The sequence below is a fragment of the Ovis canadensis genome, chromosome 23, assembly GCF_042477335.2.
Source record: "Ovis canadensis isolate MfBH-ARS-UI-01 breed Bighorn chromosome 23, ARS-UI_OviCan_v2, whole genome shotgun sequence".
Taxonomy (NCBI): domain Eukaryota; kingdom Metazoa; phylum Chordata; class Mammalia; order Artiodactyla; family Bovidae; genus Ovis; species Ovis canadensis.
Window position 1 is genome coordinate 44,144,306 of NC_091267.1, and position 16,355 is coordinate 44,160,660.

Below are 16,355 nucleotides of genomic sequence, written 5' to 3' on the forward strand. Positions count from 1 at the left end.
CAGAACTCAGAGCCATAAAAACCTTTTCAATATATCACATTTTTTATGGATTTACTCTATATTTATCTTCACGTGAAAAATTGAAAGTGAGTCAGTACTGTTTTGATGTACTGCTATCACTATGGTTAAACCAGAATGATGAAATCTACAAGGTATAATTTTTTGATATTTGGGCACTAAGCTGTACCTATCAAAGATGTCCTATTAAGGTAAATAACTTTAATATACTAAAATTGAGAAATAAATGCATGAAACACTGCATCATTTCACCAAGGCAAGTGTCAAACAGTATTCTTTTTTTAAAAAAAAAAAAATCAAAATAAAATATCACTACACAGATCCTAGGGCTTTTCCAGAGGAGAAATAATGTTCAATTCCTACCAAAAATCTTGTTACTGTGGAGAAAAAGGGAGAAAGAACTAGGTAGGGATTGCTAGATAAATATTCAAACAAGATCAGACTCCAAGATAGTCAACTGAAGTAACCTACTGGGGAACCATAAATATATCCTGAGAATATTCTTCTAAAAGAGAACTAATCAAATTTTTAACACTAAAAAAAAAAAAAGACCAGATGAAAGCAGGAAAGTTTGGGATGAAGTAGGCCATCTCAGAGAGAGCACTTCAGATTACTTTATAATATCAAAGGAAAGACAAAGAATAAGCCAGGAAGCTATAGGTAACTGAGGCTAACAAAGCAGAAAAGTTTGACTTAAATGAAGAAAGTGAACTAGGAACCACTTCCCTTTTACTCCACAAATTACAGGGCAGAATCTGTCCTTTAAACTATGTATATACGTATATATAAACTGTTAGAAAACTATTATGGGGAGTTGTAAACTATCTTTTATTGAGGCTGGTCTTCTAAATAAAATATACAGTTTTAGAGTTTGACGCTGTCACAATATAGAACTTCAGGGTAACAAAATACAATTTTAGCGAATCTACCCTGCAGCACAAATGAAACGACCAGCTATATTTTACAGTCTTTCCCTGTAGAGAAATGGTATCTGTAAGACAGTCACATCAGTTTTAAAATTGACCTCTGTCATCATATTCCTCTCCCTATAAAAGTAAAACATTTTCTCTCTGCAAATTATACTTTGGTTTTCAGAAATCTCACATACAATGTTTTAGAAAATTTTGCGAAACTCTTAACAAAAATAGAAACTGACCATAGTTTGGTGGGTCCTGTATTTACAATAAACTTTTTTAAACTCAATATATCTTGGCCAGCACAATACACTGTGGATGAAGACATGTAAACTTTCTGTGTGATAAAAGCAGTCACTGAATTAGAGGTTTCCTAGTGGAAACAAGATTGCAAATGACATGATTATTTACACAGAAAATTTCAAGGTAGTTATAAAAAACAAAATTAAAGAACTTCCTAGGACTAATAATGACTTTAAGCAAGGCTACAAGATGCAAGTCAATACACACAATAATCACATTTCTAAATACCATTAAGGTAAAGTCAGAAACTTAAATTTTTTAAAATGTCACTTAAAATAACTTTTCCCCGAATGAAATAAGTGTAAATCTAATACATACAGATACTTGTATGCTATAAACCACAAGATGCAGATGAAAGAAATAAAAGAAAAAAATAGATAAATGGAGAGATACACTGTGTTCATGGACTGTAAGACTTAACAATCCATGGATTTTAAGAAACAGTAAAGGTTCAATTCTCTCCAAACTGACCTTCAGACAACATAATTCCAATAAAAAATTTTTTGTAGATATGTATAAGTTGCTAGTAAAATTTATATGGAAAGTGAAGCCAGAAGCTAAATCAATTTTTGGGGGGGAAAAAAGGGAACAAAATTGGAAGAATTACACCATGCAATTTTAAGAAGTACTTATATAAGGCTATAGTAACCAAAATAATGTGGCATTGACAAAGGAATGGGCACAGATTAATGAGACAGGATAGGGAATCGAGAAACAGATTCACATAAACATGGCCAGTTTATTTTTGACCAAGGTGAAAAACAACTCAACTGAGAAAGCAGTTATTTCAACAAATTGAGCAACTGACCATTCATAGGCAAAAAAAAAAAAAGAATCTTGAACCTCACACATTATACAAAAATTAACCTCAGAATGTAAGCTCTAAATTTTTAACAAAAAGCATAAGGAAAAGCTTTCATGACTTATGGCCCAGCAAAGAATTTTCGGCCATTGACAGCCAAAGCAGGTCTACTTTTTTTTTTTTTTTACATATTTGACTTCATAAAAATTAAAAACTTTTGCTTTGTAAAAGACAGTTAATAGAATGAAAGGACACACTACTTTTCTCTTCAATTTATATGCTTTTTCTTTTTTTGCCTTATTGTACTAGCAATATAATGTTTCCTAATCTTTAGAAGATAGCATTCAGACTTTTGATCATTAAGAATGGTATTAGTGGGAGGGTTTTAACAGAGGTCCTATATCAGACTGAGGAAGTCCCTTCTATTTCTACATTGCTTAGAGTTTTATTAATAATGCATGGTGAAATCTGCAAACATAGTTCTGCCTCAGCTGATATGGTCACATGGTTTTTCTTTCTTAGACAATTACTATGTTCAGTTCAGTTGCTCAGTCATGTCCGACTCTTTGCGACCCCATGAACTGCAGCACACCAGGCCTCCCTGTCCATCACCAACTCCCAGAGTCCACCCAAACCCATGTCCATCGAGTTGGTGATGCCATCCAACCATCTCATTCTCTGTTGTCTCCTTCTCCTCCTGCCCTCAATCTTTCCCAGCATCAGGGTCTTTTCCAATGAGTCAACTCTTCGCATGAGGTGGCCAAAGTATTAGAGTTTCAGCTTTAGCATCATTCCTTCCAATGAACACCCAGGACTGATCTCCTTTAGAATGGACTGGTTGGATCTCCTTGCAATCCAAGGGACTCTCAGGAGTCTTCTCCAACACCACAGTTCAAAAGCATCAATTCTTTGGCGCTCAGCTTTCTTCACAGTCCAACTCTCACATCCATACATGACCACAGGAAAACCATAGCCTTGACTAGATGGACCTTTATTGGCAAAGGAATGTCTCTGCTTTTTAATATGCTGTCTAGGTTGGTCATAACTTTTCCCCCAAGGAGTAAGCGTCTTTTAATTTCATGGCTGCAGTCACCATCTGTAGTGATTTTGGAGCCCAGAAAAATAAAGTCGGCCACTCTTTCCACTGTTTCCCCATCTATTTCCCATGAAGTGATGGGACCAGATGCCATGATCTTAGTTTTCTGAATGTTGAGCTTTAAGCCAACTTTTTCACTCTCCTCTTTCACTTTCATCAAGAGGCTTTTTAGTTCTTCCTCACTTTCTGCCATAAGGGTGGTGTCATCTGCATGTCTGAGGTTATTGATATTTCTCCCAGCAATCTTGATTCTAGCTTGTGCTTCCTCCAGACCAGCGTTTCTCATGATATACTCTGCATTTAAGTTAAATAAGCAAGGTGACAATATATAGCCTTGATGTACTCCTTTTCCTATTTGGAACTAGTCTGTTGTTCCATGTCCAGTTCTAACTGTTGCTTCCTGACCTGCATACAGGTTTCTCAAGAGGCAGGTCAGGTGGTCTGATAGTCCCATCTCTTGAAGAATTTTCCACAGTTTATTGTGATCCACACAGTCAAAGCCTTTGGCATACTAATTTTTGAATACTGAACCAGCTTTACCTTCTGGGATAAACTCTTCTTGGTCAAGATGTATTATTTTTAGGTATCACTGGATTTGACTTGCTAATATTTTGGTAAAGATGTTTACACTTATGTTCATGAGGCATACTGATCTATACTGTTGGCTGGTATGCAGATTAGGTCAGGGTCACATATGATAAGCGTGTAGCTCGAGTGGGAACAAGAAATAAACAGAAGAATATGGGGTTGCTTTCCTGAGCTCCTCCCTTTCTACCTCCTCTTCCCAGTAATTCTTGGTTCCTTGGGGCTCACTCCTCTTTTTGCCTCTCTGGCTATAAGGCTGGGGCTTTAGTTACTCCTCTTGGCCATGTAGTTCTGTGACTGTGTCCAAGTCTAGGATCAAGCAGCAAGCATGAAAACAGAAACCGAATTAGAATTAGAGGGGCTATCTTGCTAGTTAGCCTTTATAATTCAACCTCACCCTTCAGGAAAATAGTATATTCCACATAATCTCAACTGGACACTTCCCCCCTTACACTCAAACACAGTTCTTTATATACTGTTGAAAAGAAATATAATGTACTATATTGATATGGACTTACAGAACTTTTGTCCCAGTTCTTACTCTTATATTCTTTTTTTATTCTCAGCCTCTAAGGAAACCACTCCCACAACATACACATACAAAATTGGTATGTTAGTTACTTTTTGGAAACAGACATCCATGGTCAATCTCAGGCTTATATTTAAAAGCCTGATGGCATCTTTCTTAAAGGTCTCCATAGGTAATGTTTTTAAGCTACTGGTTTTCCCTCTAATACCTCACCTTTCCCTAAATGATGACAGTTCTGTAATACAAGCAGAGTATGTATTGTTATATTCATTTTAAATACAAGAAAATGGGTAAGTTCAAAGAGGTCAAGTGATTTTCCCACAGAGAAATCGAGACAGTGGTAGACTGAATCTAGCATCCAAGACTCCTGACTCTTATCTCAATGCTCCCTCCGCTATAATACATACATTTTCCTACAAAAGGAAAACATGTCTCTCAAGACACACAGATCCCATATTCAAAATTAAAGATGCATACTCCCTTCTGAAGAAGCTCTAAATAAAAAAATGTCTTTTTTTTTTTTACGTACACCAATCCAGAGATACAACCAATAAAGGTCTCTTGTGAAAATATCCATTAAAAAACCTACTGTAGCTTTCCTGTGTCCAAAAAGAACTAAGTGAATGGTAACTGGATGAGGACTGAACTATGCCAATTCAAGATGCCAATTCTCAGATTCCCCAAATCATAGTATTTACTTTAACCTTCTGTAACTATATAGTCAATGGAAAAAGAGAAGTTATAGATTTCAAAGGTCACCTTCTTTCTCCTCCTGGACCAAGGATTATAAGTGTGGTCTCCAGAGCAGCAGCAGCAGTTGCAAAATCAGTGGAAATTGGTCAGAAATGTGAATTCTCATGCTTCACCCAGGCCTGCTGTATCATAGGTGCCTGGGACCCAGCAATCTGTGTTTTAACGAGTCCTCCAGATAATTCTTATGTATACCTAAGTCTGAGAACCACTTAGACTACCAATGCTTTGAAACATGGCAATTCTGTTTCTCTGCTATGTATACAAGTTCTTTATAACTTGTCCTTTTAAGAACACCTTCTCCATACTACATTAATTTGATTGCTAGAATGTACTTTTAATGACAAATTTCATTTTGCCCTGTTCAGTGTTCCATGAATTTTTACTCCTGTAGAACTACCATAAAGTTTAAACACAAGTTGCTATAATTTAACAGTTAGCCTTTACCATCACATTTCATTGACTCCATATCTTTTAAAATTTCATTATTAAAAAGTCCCTTACCCTTCTTGTATCTAAATAATATATTTTCTAATCAGTAATGAGTCTTATGAGTCACTATTCTATTTATTGTACAATAATGTTTTATGGAGAATTATATTTCTTATAGTTCTTATATCTTATACAAACAAAAATTCCAAGTACTTCAGGCTACTGTTATGCATTTTAATCATTTAATACTTATTTTTGTAGTTTCTAGAGGTAGTACTGTAAAACTAATGTGCCAGTGGCTACATGTCTTGCATTCCTTTTTCTTTCTTCTATTGTCTGATAACAAATGAAAATGGGAATGCTAGGAATTGTTATAAAGAAAATGAGTTCTTTGTCTCACTCTGCACAGATGTACTGAATTCACATTCCCACAAGAGAAAGAAGATATTTAAAAGGAAATAAGGGTCACAATATATATAACAAATGTTTAAGGAGTCAGGGTGTTTGAACTCCAAGGTCAGATGGCGTGTTCCATAGAATTCTGGATAATGTGGTAAGAAAGGAAAACACTGAAGGCTAGATGGTAATATAGGATACACAGTACACATTTCAGACAAGTCTGCAGATGCACTGAACAAAAATGCCCCTGCTTGTTTGAAGTCACAATCTGGCAATTAGTAATCTATTTAAGACCTTTCACAAAAGGACAGTGAAATGGAAGAATGTCAGTACTTACATTTTAATAAAAGTATCTAAGGGAATAAAAAAGCCATCACAATTTAAAAGTGGCCATATTTAAAATATAAAGTTGCAATAAAGAGAGAAGACATGTATAATGATGTTTTTCTAGGAAAAAATAGAAAACAGGAAAAAGATGGCCCCGAAGTTGGAATCAGAATTCAAGAGGGAAGGGATACAGGGATATATTTATTCTTATGGCTGATTTGCATTGTTGTATGGCAGACACCCACACAACACTGTAAAGCAACTATCCTCCAATAAAAATAAATTTAAAGAAAGTTTGATATCCACAGACATTTTAGCCGGACAACAAGGTTTTCAAATAGACAGATAACCTGTCAGGTCAATAAGAACAGAATGTATCAGGAGCTACTTCACTGGATTGCGATTAAGCTGAAGGCAAACCCAAAGGCAGCACTGGATCTTACTTGGGGCATATGAGATCTAGTTTCCCCAACCAGGGATCGATCCCAGGCCCCTGGAAGATGGGAGCGTAGGGTCTTGGCTACTGGACCACCAGGGAAGTACCCAGTTTACTTTTTTTTAACGTGCTGAATGAGAATGACAAAATTGGAAGACATCAACAGGAAGGATGAAAAGAAATTAGACATCTTTATAAAAACCTGCTCAGTTGAACACAGTTTGTCAAGAAGGAATGCACAGATTCTAAAACAGTATTAGAGACAAGAAAACCAAGGGGAGAAATGACCAAGATCACAAGTCTAGCCCTTAACAACTAAAAGCAATCATGAAGTATAAGCCTATGTACAAAGGGGACTCAAGCTGTGATTTAATATTTATATGACAGACATCATTGCTGAAACATTTCTCAGGATCAATAAAGCCTACAGCTTCTTTAAATAGTTCTTTGGAGTTTTATATTTGTAAGATACGGTCATTAATCTATTTCCTGTGCCCAGCTTGGTAGGTAGGTAATTACCTGGAAAAGGAGAACAAACCAGTTTTAATTAAGAAACTGGAAGGCATCTGTACCAATTTTCGTGACTGGACAGTGAAAACTTCCTAAACAGCCGAATACCAAAACATTACAAACCAAAGCTTTATGGTTTATACCAATGTGATAACAATTAGCATATTCCAAATGATAACCTTACAAATTACCATATAACAATTCAACTCTATCAGACAGGGTCAATGATTATTGCAACCAAACAAAATACGGTGTTTTGCTATATTTAAAATGGATAAACAACAAGGACCTAGTGAAGAGCACATGGAACTCTGTTATGTGGCAGCCTTGATGCAAGGGGAGTTGGGGGAAAATGGATACATGTTTATGTATAGCTGAGTCCCTTTGCTGTCCACTGAAACTAACACAACATTGTTAACTGGCTATATCACCAATACAAAATGGAAGTTTTTTCTTAAAAAAATATGGTATATTTGATTCTAAACTAGAGGCCCTAAGAATATTAGTTATCAAGAGCTCTAGGGGGCAAAGGGATGACAAAAATGACAATATTTTACTTTCATTAAACATTTGCAATGAATACAGGGTGGCCCTGTTCTTGGAACTGAGCCAATGTATTTGATTCTTTTTTTAATCAAAGACGATTTAGAATAGGAAGCAACCAGAAAACTTTCCAAATATTTTGGAAAGAAAATATATGGTCTTTTAAATCTTGCTAGGAAAAAGAAATAAATGGAGCTGCAAAAAGAATGGGGAGAAAAAAGAACAGGTTTGCCACCACCTGCTCTCATGGAGAACTTTTTTCCCCTTCGTATTTGCTCTTAGACTTTTTTTTTTGAAAAATCCTATCCAACTATTCATCCCTCAGGGAATTTAAAACACACACACACACACACACACACACACACACACACACACAATTAAAAGAAAAACCAACCAACCAACCAAAACCATTCCATATAAACCTGAAGGAAAATTTAATCTAATCATCCAGATGTTTGAAGGTTTATGAAGGAAGAATAGACAGGATAAGGCCTTTAATGATAAAAGGGTAAGATTTCTGATACATATTTTCCAAAAGTGGCTGGAATCGGAAGCAAGATAAGCATCTAATCAGTCCTAATGAAAACAAAGAGGACCACTCATGATTCAAAGCAACCACAGAGTGCCCATCCCCACATAATCCACCATCAAGCCAGGCTTACTGAAAGGGTATAGGTATAGTTCTTGTGGTTCCTTTTCTCAGGTGATATTTTTAGGTTAATTTTCCACTCGAAAGAAATGAGTACCAGAAATCTTTTTGTTGTTGAAATAAAATGATTCTGGTTTCAAATCATTTTTAATGTCTTCCTTTCATAGTTCTCTTCACCCTAATCCAGAAACTCCTCCATCCAGAGTTCAGGTTTTCTTCCTTTTCTGTTTTAGTGAAAACACACCACATTGATTGTAAGGATCTTACTAGATTTCCATTTGTTTTGCCTCAGCTCCTACATTAATCCAAACAATAAGGGCCCTTAAAACATTCATAAATAACCTGCTGCTGCTGGCACCTAGGAGCCGAGTGCAGCAATGTTAAGCAACAACAAATTTCATAGTTCAAGAGGCACAGTTAAGGAAAAGGGTTGCTCAGGAAATCACGCTTATTTAGCACAAAGATCCTTAAAAATTGCATGAAATCAGTCAAGTAACTATAGAAACCAATTTCTTCAGCTCCATATCACACGTCTCACACCTCAATTGTCTTTATTATCGTCTGCTGTCAGATCCTTAATCAGAAATGTGAACAGGCTTGATGATTTATTCAGCAGGGAAAAGAATCTGTAGGTCAAGTGAAAAATTTCACACACACACACACACACACACACACACACACACACACACACACCCTTCCACACACACTCCATCTTCAACCTTAGGTACTTTCATTTCCTTCTGTTCTCAGCAGCTCTGGGGGCAACTCCAGTGAGATCCAATATTAAGGCTCAATTAAAATAAGCTCCAATTAGTGGAGCTTTTTTCTCTGGGGCTAGAAAAGTCAGGAAATGGATATTGGGAAATGTAAAAAGTCAGCTACTGAGAGGAGGCTGCAGACATAAATGAACTTATTTGTTGATTTCTACAGTTGCTATGCAGAGGCCTCTGGGAGTAAAAGCTTAACCAGTCTAAGCTATAAACTAAAACCCCTGCAGCTAAACATGAACTGTGTGAAACAAGGGCTCCATTCCAGAACAGAAAACTGCTGGGCCCAGAAAATTAAAAGCCAGAGGCGTTTTCCATTTAAAACTAAATCCCAGTACCACCTCCCAGCCAAAGAATTATAAGCAGTATCAGATTTACAAAACGAACAATTACCCTGGAAAAATGTAGCCTATTGTACAGTCCCAGATGCTAAATCTCAGAAGTTTCTTTTTTTCTTTTCTTTTTTTTCTTAATCCCACATTATATTCCTCCAACTGGGCTGCTGGAGTTTACAAAGAGCCATTTCTAGACAGGCCTAAGCCTTGAAAATAAATTTTAAAAAGAGAGCACATAACTCATTGACCTCATTTGAAGCACTGCCCTTGCCTTCAGCAGTTCCTGTCCTTCCCCAAGGCTTCGGCAAATGGTATGCAACAGCAAAATAAACCCTGACCTAATTGCCAGGAGAGAGCTGCCAACCTTCCCTTCAACACAAAGACAAGCATGGTAACTTGAAAGTCCTACCTCTTTGGCTTTCTGCTTTAATCTCAGCTGTTCTGGATCTTCTTTATTGGAACGACTCTATCAAAGGAAAAGAAAATTTTAATAGAAATTACTAGCATCTAAACACCATAGTTGCCGTTAAATATTTAATAAATGACAATTTTCTCTTGTGATTGAAAACCTTAGCTCTGGGGGAAAATGCCTCAATCCAGTCCCGTGCTCCCCCTACCTCCTCCCACCCCTTCATCTGGGCTGGCTGCTGCAGTTCTAGCCTGGAGGAAGTTTATACAGAAAATGATGCTAACAATGTCGGTCAGGTCCAGTTGAGGCATGACGTTGTTCTTGTTGGAACACTAAAAACTGAAAAATGGATGGTACAGAGGAAGGAAAGCAAAGGAGGATAACTGTTGGCTTAAATGGATGAAAACAATCAACACTGGCTAATCCTCAGGTGAAGCCATTTTGATAAAACATATGGTATTTCAAAGACTATTAAAATCAAGAAACTGACAGACTTTGAACTGAATTTCTCTCTCTTCAAAAGTGTAATTTTTAAGAATTAAGGGAGAAATACATCCCAGTGTTTTCACTAGAGTATGTTTTCTTCTTTGGAGTCTCTGTTGCACTTAGTTGAATGCTGTGCCCAAGTAAAAGTTCAAAAATTGTTTATTGAATGTTTCTTTCCATGCTAATTCAGTTCAATGCTCCAAAAATGAGTAATTTTGGAAGACTTCTAAAAGAAGAGAGCTACCTTCTACATGTAATGCTATGATGGATCAAAAGGTAAGGAAGGAATTTCATTTTTGACACCATGGACATTCGTCTGCTGAAAAAGACGCTATGGACAGGTGTATCCTTTTTCTCATTCTAACAAAATTACTTAATTCCTTATAAATCTGAATATTTATTCTATAAAATGAAACATTAGCTAACTAAAGGTAGGCTAACAAAATAAAAGCTAAATGTATTTTCCTAATTTGATAGAATTTTGTTAAAGGAAAACACCAGAAACTGTTTAGATTGAGTGCCTTCCAATTTTAAACACCTTAATACTTAGTCTAATACTTAGACTTAATACTAAGTCTAATAGAACAACTTCACTCCAACTGAAACTAAGAAAACTCCTTTATTATTACATTTACATTAGGAGAGAATGAGTATGTGTATGTATGTATTCACACAGAAACGTGTGTATATGTGTGTGTGTACATGTTTGTGTATATAATGCTTTGCCTCAGTATAAAACGGGCACATTTTGTTATCAAGTCCTTGTCAGTCAACCAACGTTTACTGACTACCCATAGTATGTACCCTACTTGACCTGTCACTGTTCTAGGCCTTGGAGATACAGAAATGAGATGACAAGACAAAGTCTCTGCCTAAGAAGATGAAAATAATAAAATTTACAGAAATTAAACACAGCTGTGAAACATAAAAATATTTATGATGGGGAAAAATAAAAAATGACTGAGAATGGTAAGTGCTATAAAGAAAACAGGATCATGTGATTGAAGCGGGGGAGTACTTCTACAGCCAGAATGGGATGGAATCCATCGCTAAGGAGTGAAAACTGAGTAGAGATCTGAATGACAAGCAGGAGGCAGCCACACAAAGATCTGAGGGAAAACACCCCAAGCAGAAGGCAGAAGTCACTGCAGAAGCCAAACAATGGGAACCTGGTTGCACACTTGAGGAACAAAGGAGGCTGCTGTGGCTGGATACCAGGGGCCGCCTTGCAGGCCACGGTAAGGAGTTGGGGTTTGAGTCTTCTTATAAGAAAAAGCAACTGGAGGATTTGAAGCACAGGTGTGAGACGCCACCGACAAGACACTTTTGAAAGGCCCCTGGAGGCCGTGTACAGGGTGCACTGAAGGGACCCAAGACTGGAGGCACAGAAACACAGAGCAATTAGGAGGCTGTTCTAAGACAACTGTTGTGAATACAAGACTGGGACAGAGATGAGGATGATTTGAGCCGGCATCAGAGCAGAGAAGGTGACAATAAATAATTAGATTGAAACATATGTTGGGGGCAGAGCCAACCACATTTACAGGACTGGACACAGGGTGTGAAGTAAAGAGAGGAGTCAGGGATGACGCCTAGGACTGTGGTCTAAGTAACTGGAAGGATAATAGTTCCAACTTTCGGAGGAGGTCAAAACTGCACTAGATCTGGGGAAGGGAACTCAGCGATCACTTTTGGATGCCTCATCAGTAGTCTAGGATACAAACTTGGAGCGCAATGAAAGGTCACTGTGACAGGAGCTGAATGAGCCAAGAAGGGAAAATCACAAGGCAAGGTCAGAGAGGGAGGTGGGTGCCTCTTAAAATTTGGTAAGAAGTTTGGATTTTAATTTAAGTGCAAGGGGAAGCCACTGAAGGAATTTTATGCAACAGAGACACACACATGATTTGTTATGAAAACATTATCCTGACAACAGTATGAAAAATGGATTGTAGAAAGAAAAGGATGTTAGTTAGAAGATATTATAAGTGTTCAAGGGCAAGATGACTTAGAGTGGTGACAACAGCGATGAAGAGAGGGTGATGGATACATTTTGGGAACTTAATAGGAAGTGACTGGATGCAGGACAAGAGAGGAAAGGAGTTGATGATGACATCCTAGGTTTCTTGGCTTGAACAGCTGGGTGAGTAACAATGTTGTTTACTGGGTAAGAAAACCTGCAAGACTACAAGGTGAAATGAAGGGAAAGTGAGAATATAATATACTACATCCAATAAGAACTAAACAAGTATTTAATAGTTTATAACCTTGTTTACAGCACAGTAATTGGAAGTAAAATCCCAATAAACCACCTCGTTACAGAGGCTGCATGTTTGCTTATGACACTCACGGGCTCAGGAAAGAGCATCTGCCTGTCCCAGCTGCCTTTCCCAGTGCAAGAGGGGTCAAGATGGGGACTGAGACTGTGGGCAGTGAGAAGCTGCTCACACAGCTCTGGTGCACCCTGACACACGAAGGTGCAGACCAGAGGCCAAGAAAGAAGGGAGATGAAGGGCTGCAGAGGCTCGCCAAGGCAAGGGCCAGCAGGCATGGCGGCCAATTACATGGGCCATGAAATGAGGGTAGGGATGACAGTGGTAGCAGACGGAAGAGTCAGTCAACATGGCTGCTTGAAAGATTAGTTACGCTGATCAAATAAGTAAATAGCAAATATAAGTAAATATATCAAGGATAATGAGAGCCAAGTTTCTGACTACAGAGTAAATACTTATAAACATGGAAAGGTTAAGGCTAGGAAGAATCCCAAGATATAAAATAGAGTCAAAGGTATTCATATAAAAAATTATAGTTTTATAATATAAATTTATGGTTTTATAACATATACACACAGAAAAATATTTATTGATCTATGTGTGTTTATACACATATGTACACATATATACATACCATACATATGCTTCCTAACTCTGTCTATTTGACAGGGTCTACATGTAATAATACCCTCTGAGCAAGGAGCACACAGTAGGCTCTAATCTTGTTTCTGGGTATCATCCTCAACCAAAAAAATACAGGGTTCCTGGGAGAAATGACTGATTCTATGGCTGGGGAGGATGAATGAAAGCTGGGCCTGGAGTATCTTGTGCCTGAAAGTAAGGACATGTTCAGTGAATGATGTTAATGAGACAAAAGCAGGTGCCAGCTGCAAGGGTCTCCCGCTCAAGAGATCTCAGCATCAGAATAAATCATGACAGTACTAGGTTACAACCTGTTGAATCAAACAGAAATCTGAGAGGCCATACTGTTAAAAATGAGTGAATGAATGAGAGAGAGAAAAGCTCTTCCATAGAAGACAGTACTAACAAATGTGGAAGAGGTGACAAGAATAAAGAATCACCATTTGGCAGCCATTGTAGATGTAGCTGATTCATAGGTATCATCTATAGATGCTAAACTTGCTAAGTGGAGTTTGATAAGGTATGGGATTATTGGTACAATCCTATAATACCTTTCTACAAAAAACTAATTGATTACGAAGGGGAAAAGGGCAAGTTTAAAATAGAGAGAACTGATCAAGTTTGCCTTTTGAAAGAATCAGCTGAGAAGAATGCAGCATCATTTCTATGTATGCATAACCACCAAGAATGCATGACCTAAATCAAATCGCAAGGAAACACAAGATGAACTTCGGTTCAGAGTCACCTACAGAAGGAAAGGCCTGTACTCTTGAAACCTGTCAAAGACATGAAAGGAAAAGGGTGAGGAGATCTGAAAGAAGGAGTCTGAAAAGAGATGACAACTGAACAGACACATATAACTGAATGGGAAAATGGACCTTGAAGGAAAAAGATTTGGGACAGCTGGGGAAATCTGGCTGGGGTCTAAGGACTTAGATGGTTATGTCATGTTAATCACATCCTGACATGGAAGGTTATACAGGAGAATGTCCCTGATTTTCCAAACACGCTAGAATGTTCAGGAGTGATGATGAGATGTCATGTCTAAAGCTTGCTTTCAAAGGTTCAGAGAAAGACTAGAGAAAACAGTACGAGAAACCTCTGAATTGAAAGAGAAAAAGAACAGAAGAAAAGAAAAATGATGATGGGAGTGTGTACCTGTTTCCAAAAACAGTGGAGATGGAGCAAGTACACTAAAATCTTAAAAATGGGAACCTCAACGGAAAAGGAGATGTGTTGTTCTGGCAACCTTTCTATAAGCATGGATGATTTCAAAATAAATAAACTTTTAAAAACTATTCCATTTTAAGAAATCCTTCAGAGACAGCTAATGGCCAAACAAAACCAAGACAGTCAACCAACGATAAAGCTGATTCTGACCTCCTTGCCAAGCCATGTTCACTCATACATCACAAAGGATCTTACCTTGGCTGCTTTAAGTAACATTTCTCTTTCTTCTAAATCCTTTCTCTGCTTCTCCAGTTGATCTAGCTTTTCAAGAAATTTGAGCTGTGATCTGGTGTCATTAGACAGGATGTAATTTTCACTTGCCTGGGGGAAAAAAAGAGTCTTCTGATGATCCAAGGCAACACACTCTACATTAGGTCTTGTTATAAATCAACTGAAGACAGTTACACCAAGATACATAGGGAGGTAAATTTTCAGGAGGTAATGTTATTTCTGCTAAACAAAGCAAGTATGTTAATCATTCTTAAAATCTGAGAGGCAATTTAAAAAGAAGTTTGAAAGTCCCTCAGTCATGCCCAACTCTTTGCAATCCCACGGACTGTAGCCCTCCAGGCTCCTCTGTCTATGGAAGTCTCCAGGCAAGAATACTGGGGTGGCTTGCCATTCCCTCCTGCAGTGGATCTTCCTGACCCAGGGATGGAATCTGGGTCTCCTAAATTGCAGGCAGATTCTTTACTGTCTGAACCGCTAGAGAAGCCCTCATTCTTAAAATGTGAGAGGCGATTAAGCAAAAATTTCAAAGAGCTTTCCTAGTAAGCTTCGTCCAGAGGGGAGGAAAAAGGAATTAGCCCAGCAGATACTGATAATAGGAATAGAAAGCAAAACAGTGTATTGTTTACCTATCATCTAAATCTTTTTAGTTAAACTGTCAATCCCATCAGACTTTAATGATTAATTAAATCTGAGGCCCATAAAAGATAAAAATAAATAATCACTTCCCTGAAAAATATACCAAAGATGAAAGTTATTATCTCTGCTTCTATTGCTGAATTGGTCTAACTTTGACAAGCAAATGCAACTTCTATCAAAAGACAACATAAGATCAAATGGCAAACAAAATCCTAAACACTGTGCAACTTCTATCAAAAGACAACATAAGATCAAATGGCAAACATTAAAATCCTAAACACTGCTGTGAGGATTTCCTTAAGCTATGGACTTGGGCAGAAACTTGCATAAATCAGAGTCATAACAAGAAGTGTAATTATTCATCTTCAATGTTCCATAAAAGGATAAAGTTTACAGTTTCATTTATTCTGATATGCTAAACTATAAAACAGTGCTTTATAATCTAAATACTTTGTTATTTTCTTCATCTGATATGACCACCCGTCTCTCTGAATATTAATACATATATGCTTGTGGGGGTGGGGAGTGACTTCCTGGCATTTATTCATCTCAGTGATTCAGACATCTAAGCTATAGGAGGGAGACTGTATAACAGGAAAACTGAATGTTTTTAAACATTTAGTCCAACAGTCAGTGCCTGGCTTGGAAATCTGGTTACAGTACCATTCCCATCTTTGTTTTATCCCATGCTCATGGATGATTCAATTAACTGGGACTGAGAGATTTCATATGCCCAAGATTCTTTTTAAATTAAATTTTTATTGTTGGTATTTAACTGGATCAAAGGAGTATTACATAGTATAACGAACAAGGATGTATTAGTGCTACTTATTTTACTTTCTGTTTAATACAAAGAAGAATTCTCAAATGTTTTTTAAAGTTAAATAAAATACAAGATAGAATATGGAATACATTATGGGCCAACCATACAGGCATAAACAAAATAACCAGTGGTTTCTTAAATACTTCATTTTTACCATTTTTGTGTTCACACACTCTGGAGATAGTTTACTGAGAGGATTTAATTTAAAAGGACAACAAATGCTAAATTAAAAA

The 16,355-nt window shown here is 37.2% G+C and overlaps 1 protein-coding gene across 2 annotated transcripts in view; it reads right to left on the reverse strand.

Moving 5' to 3' along the window:
• Positions 1–16,355, reverse strand: part of TAF4B (TATA-box binding protein associated factor 4b) — a 100,579-nt gene that overhangs the window by 25,048 nt on the left and 59,176 nt on the right. For both annotated transcript variants that reach the window (XM_069569212.1, XM_069569213.1), the window contains exons 12-13: positions 14,628–14,753; positions 9,805–9,861 (exon numbers count right to left, since the gene is read on the reverse strand). In XM_069569212.1, the coding sequence (XP_069425313.1) occupies positions 9,805–9,861; positions 14,628–14,753 (183 nt within the window). The remainder of the gene's footprint in view (positions 1–9,804; positions 9,862–14,627; positions 14,754–16,355) is intronic.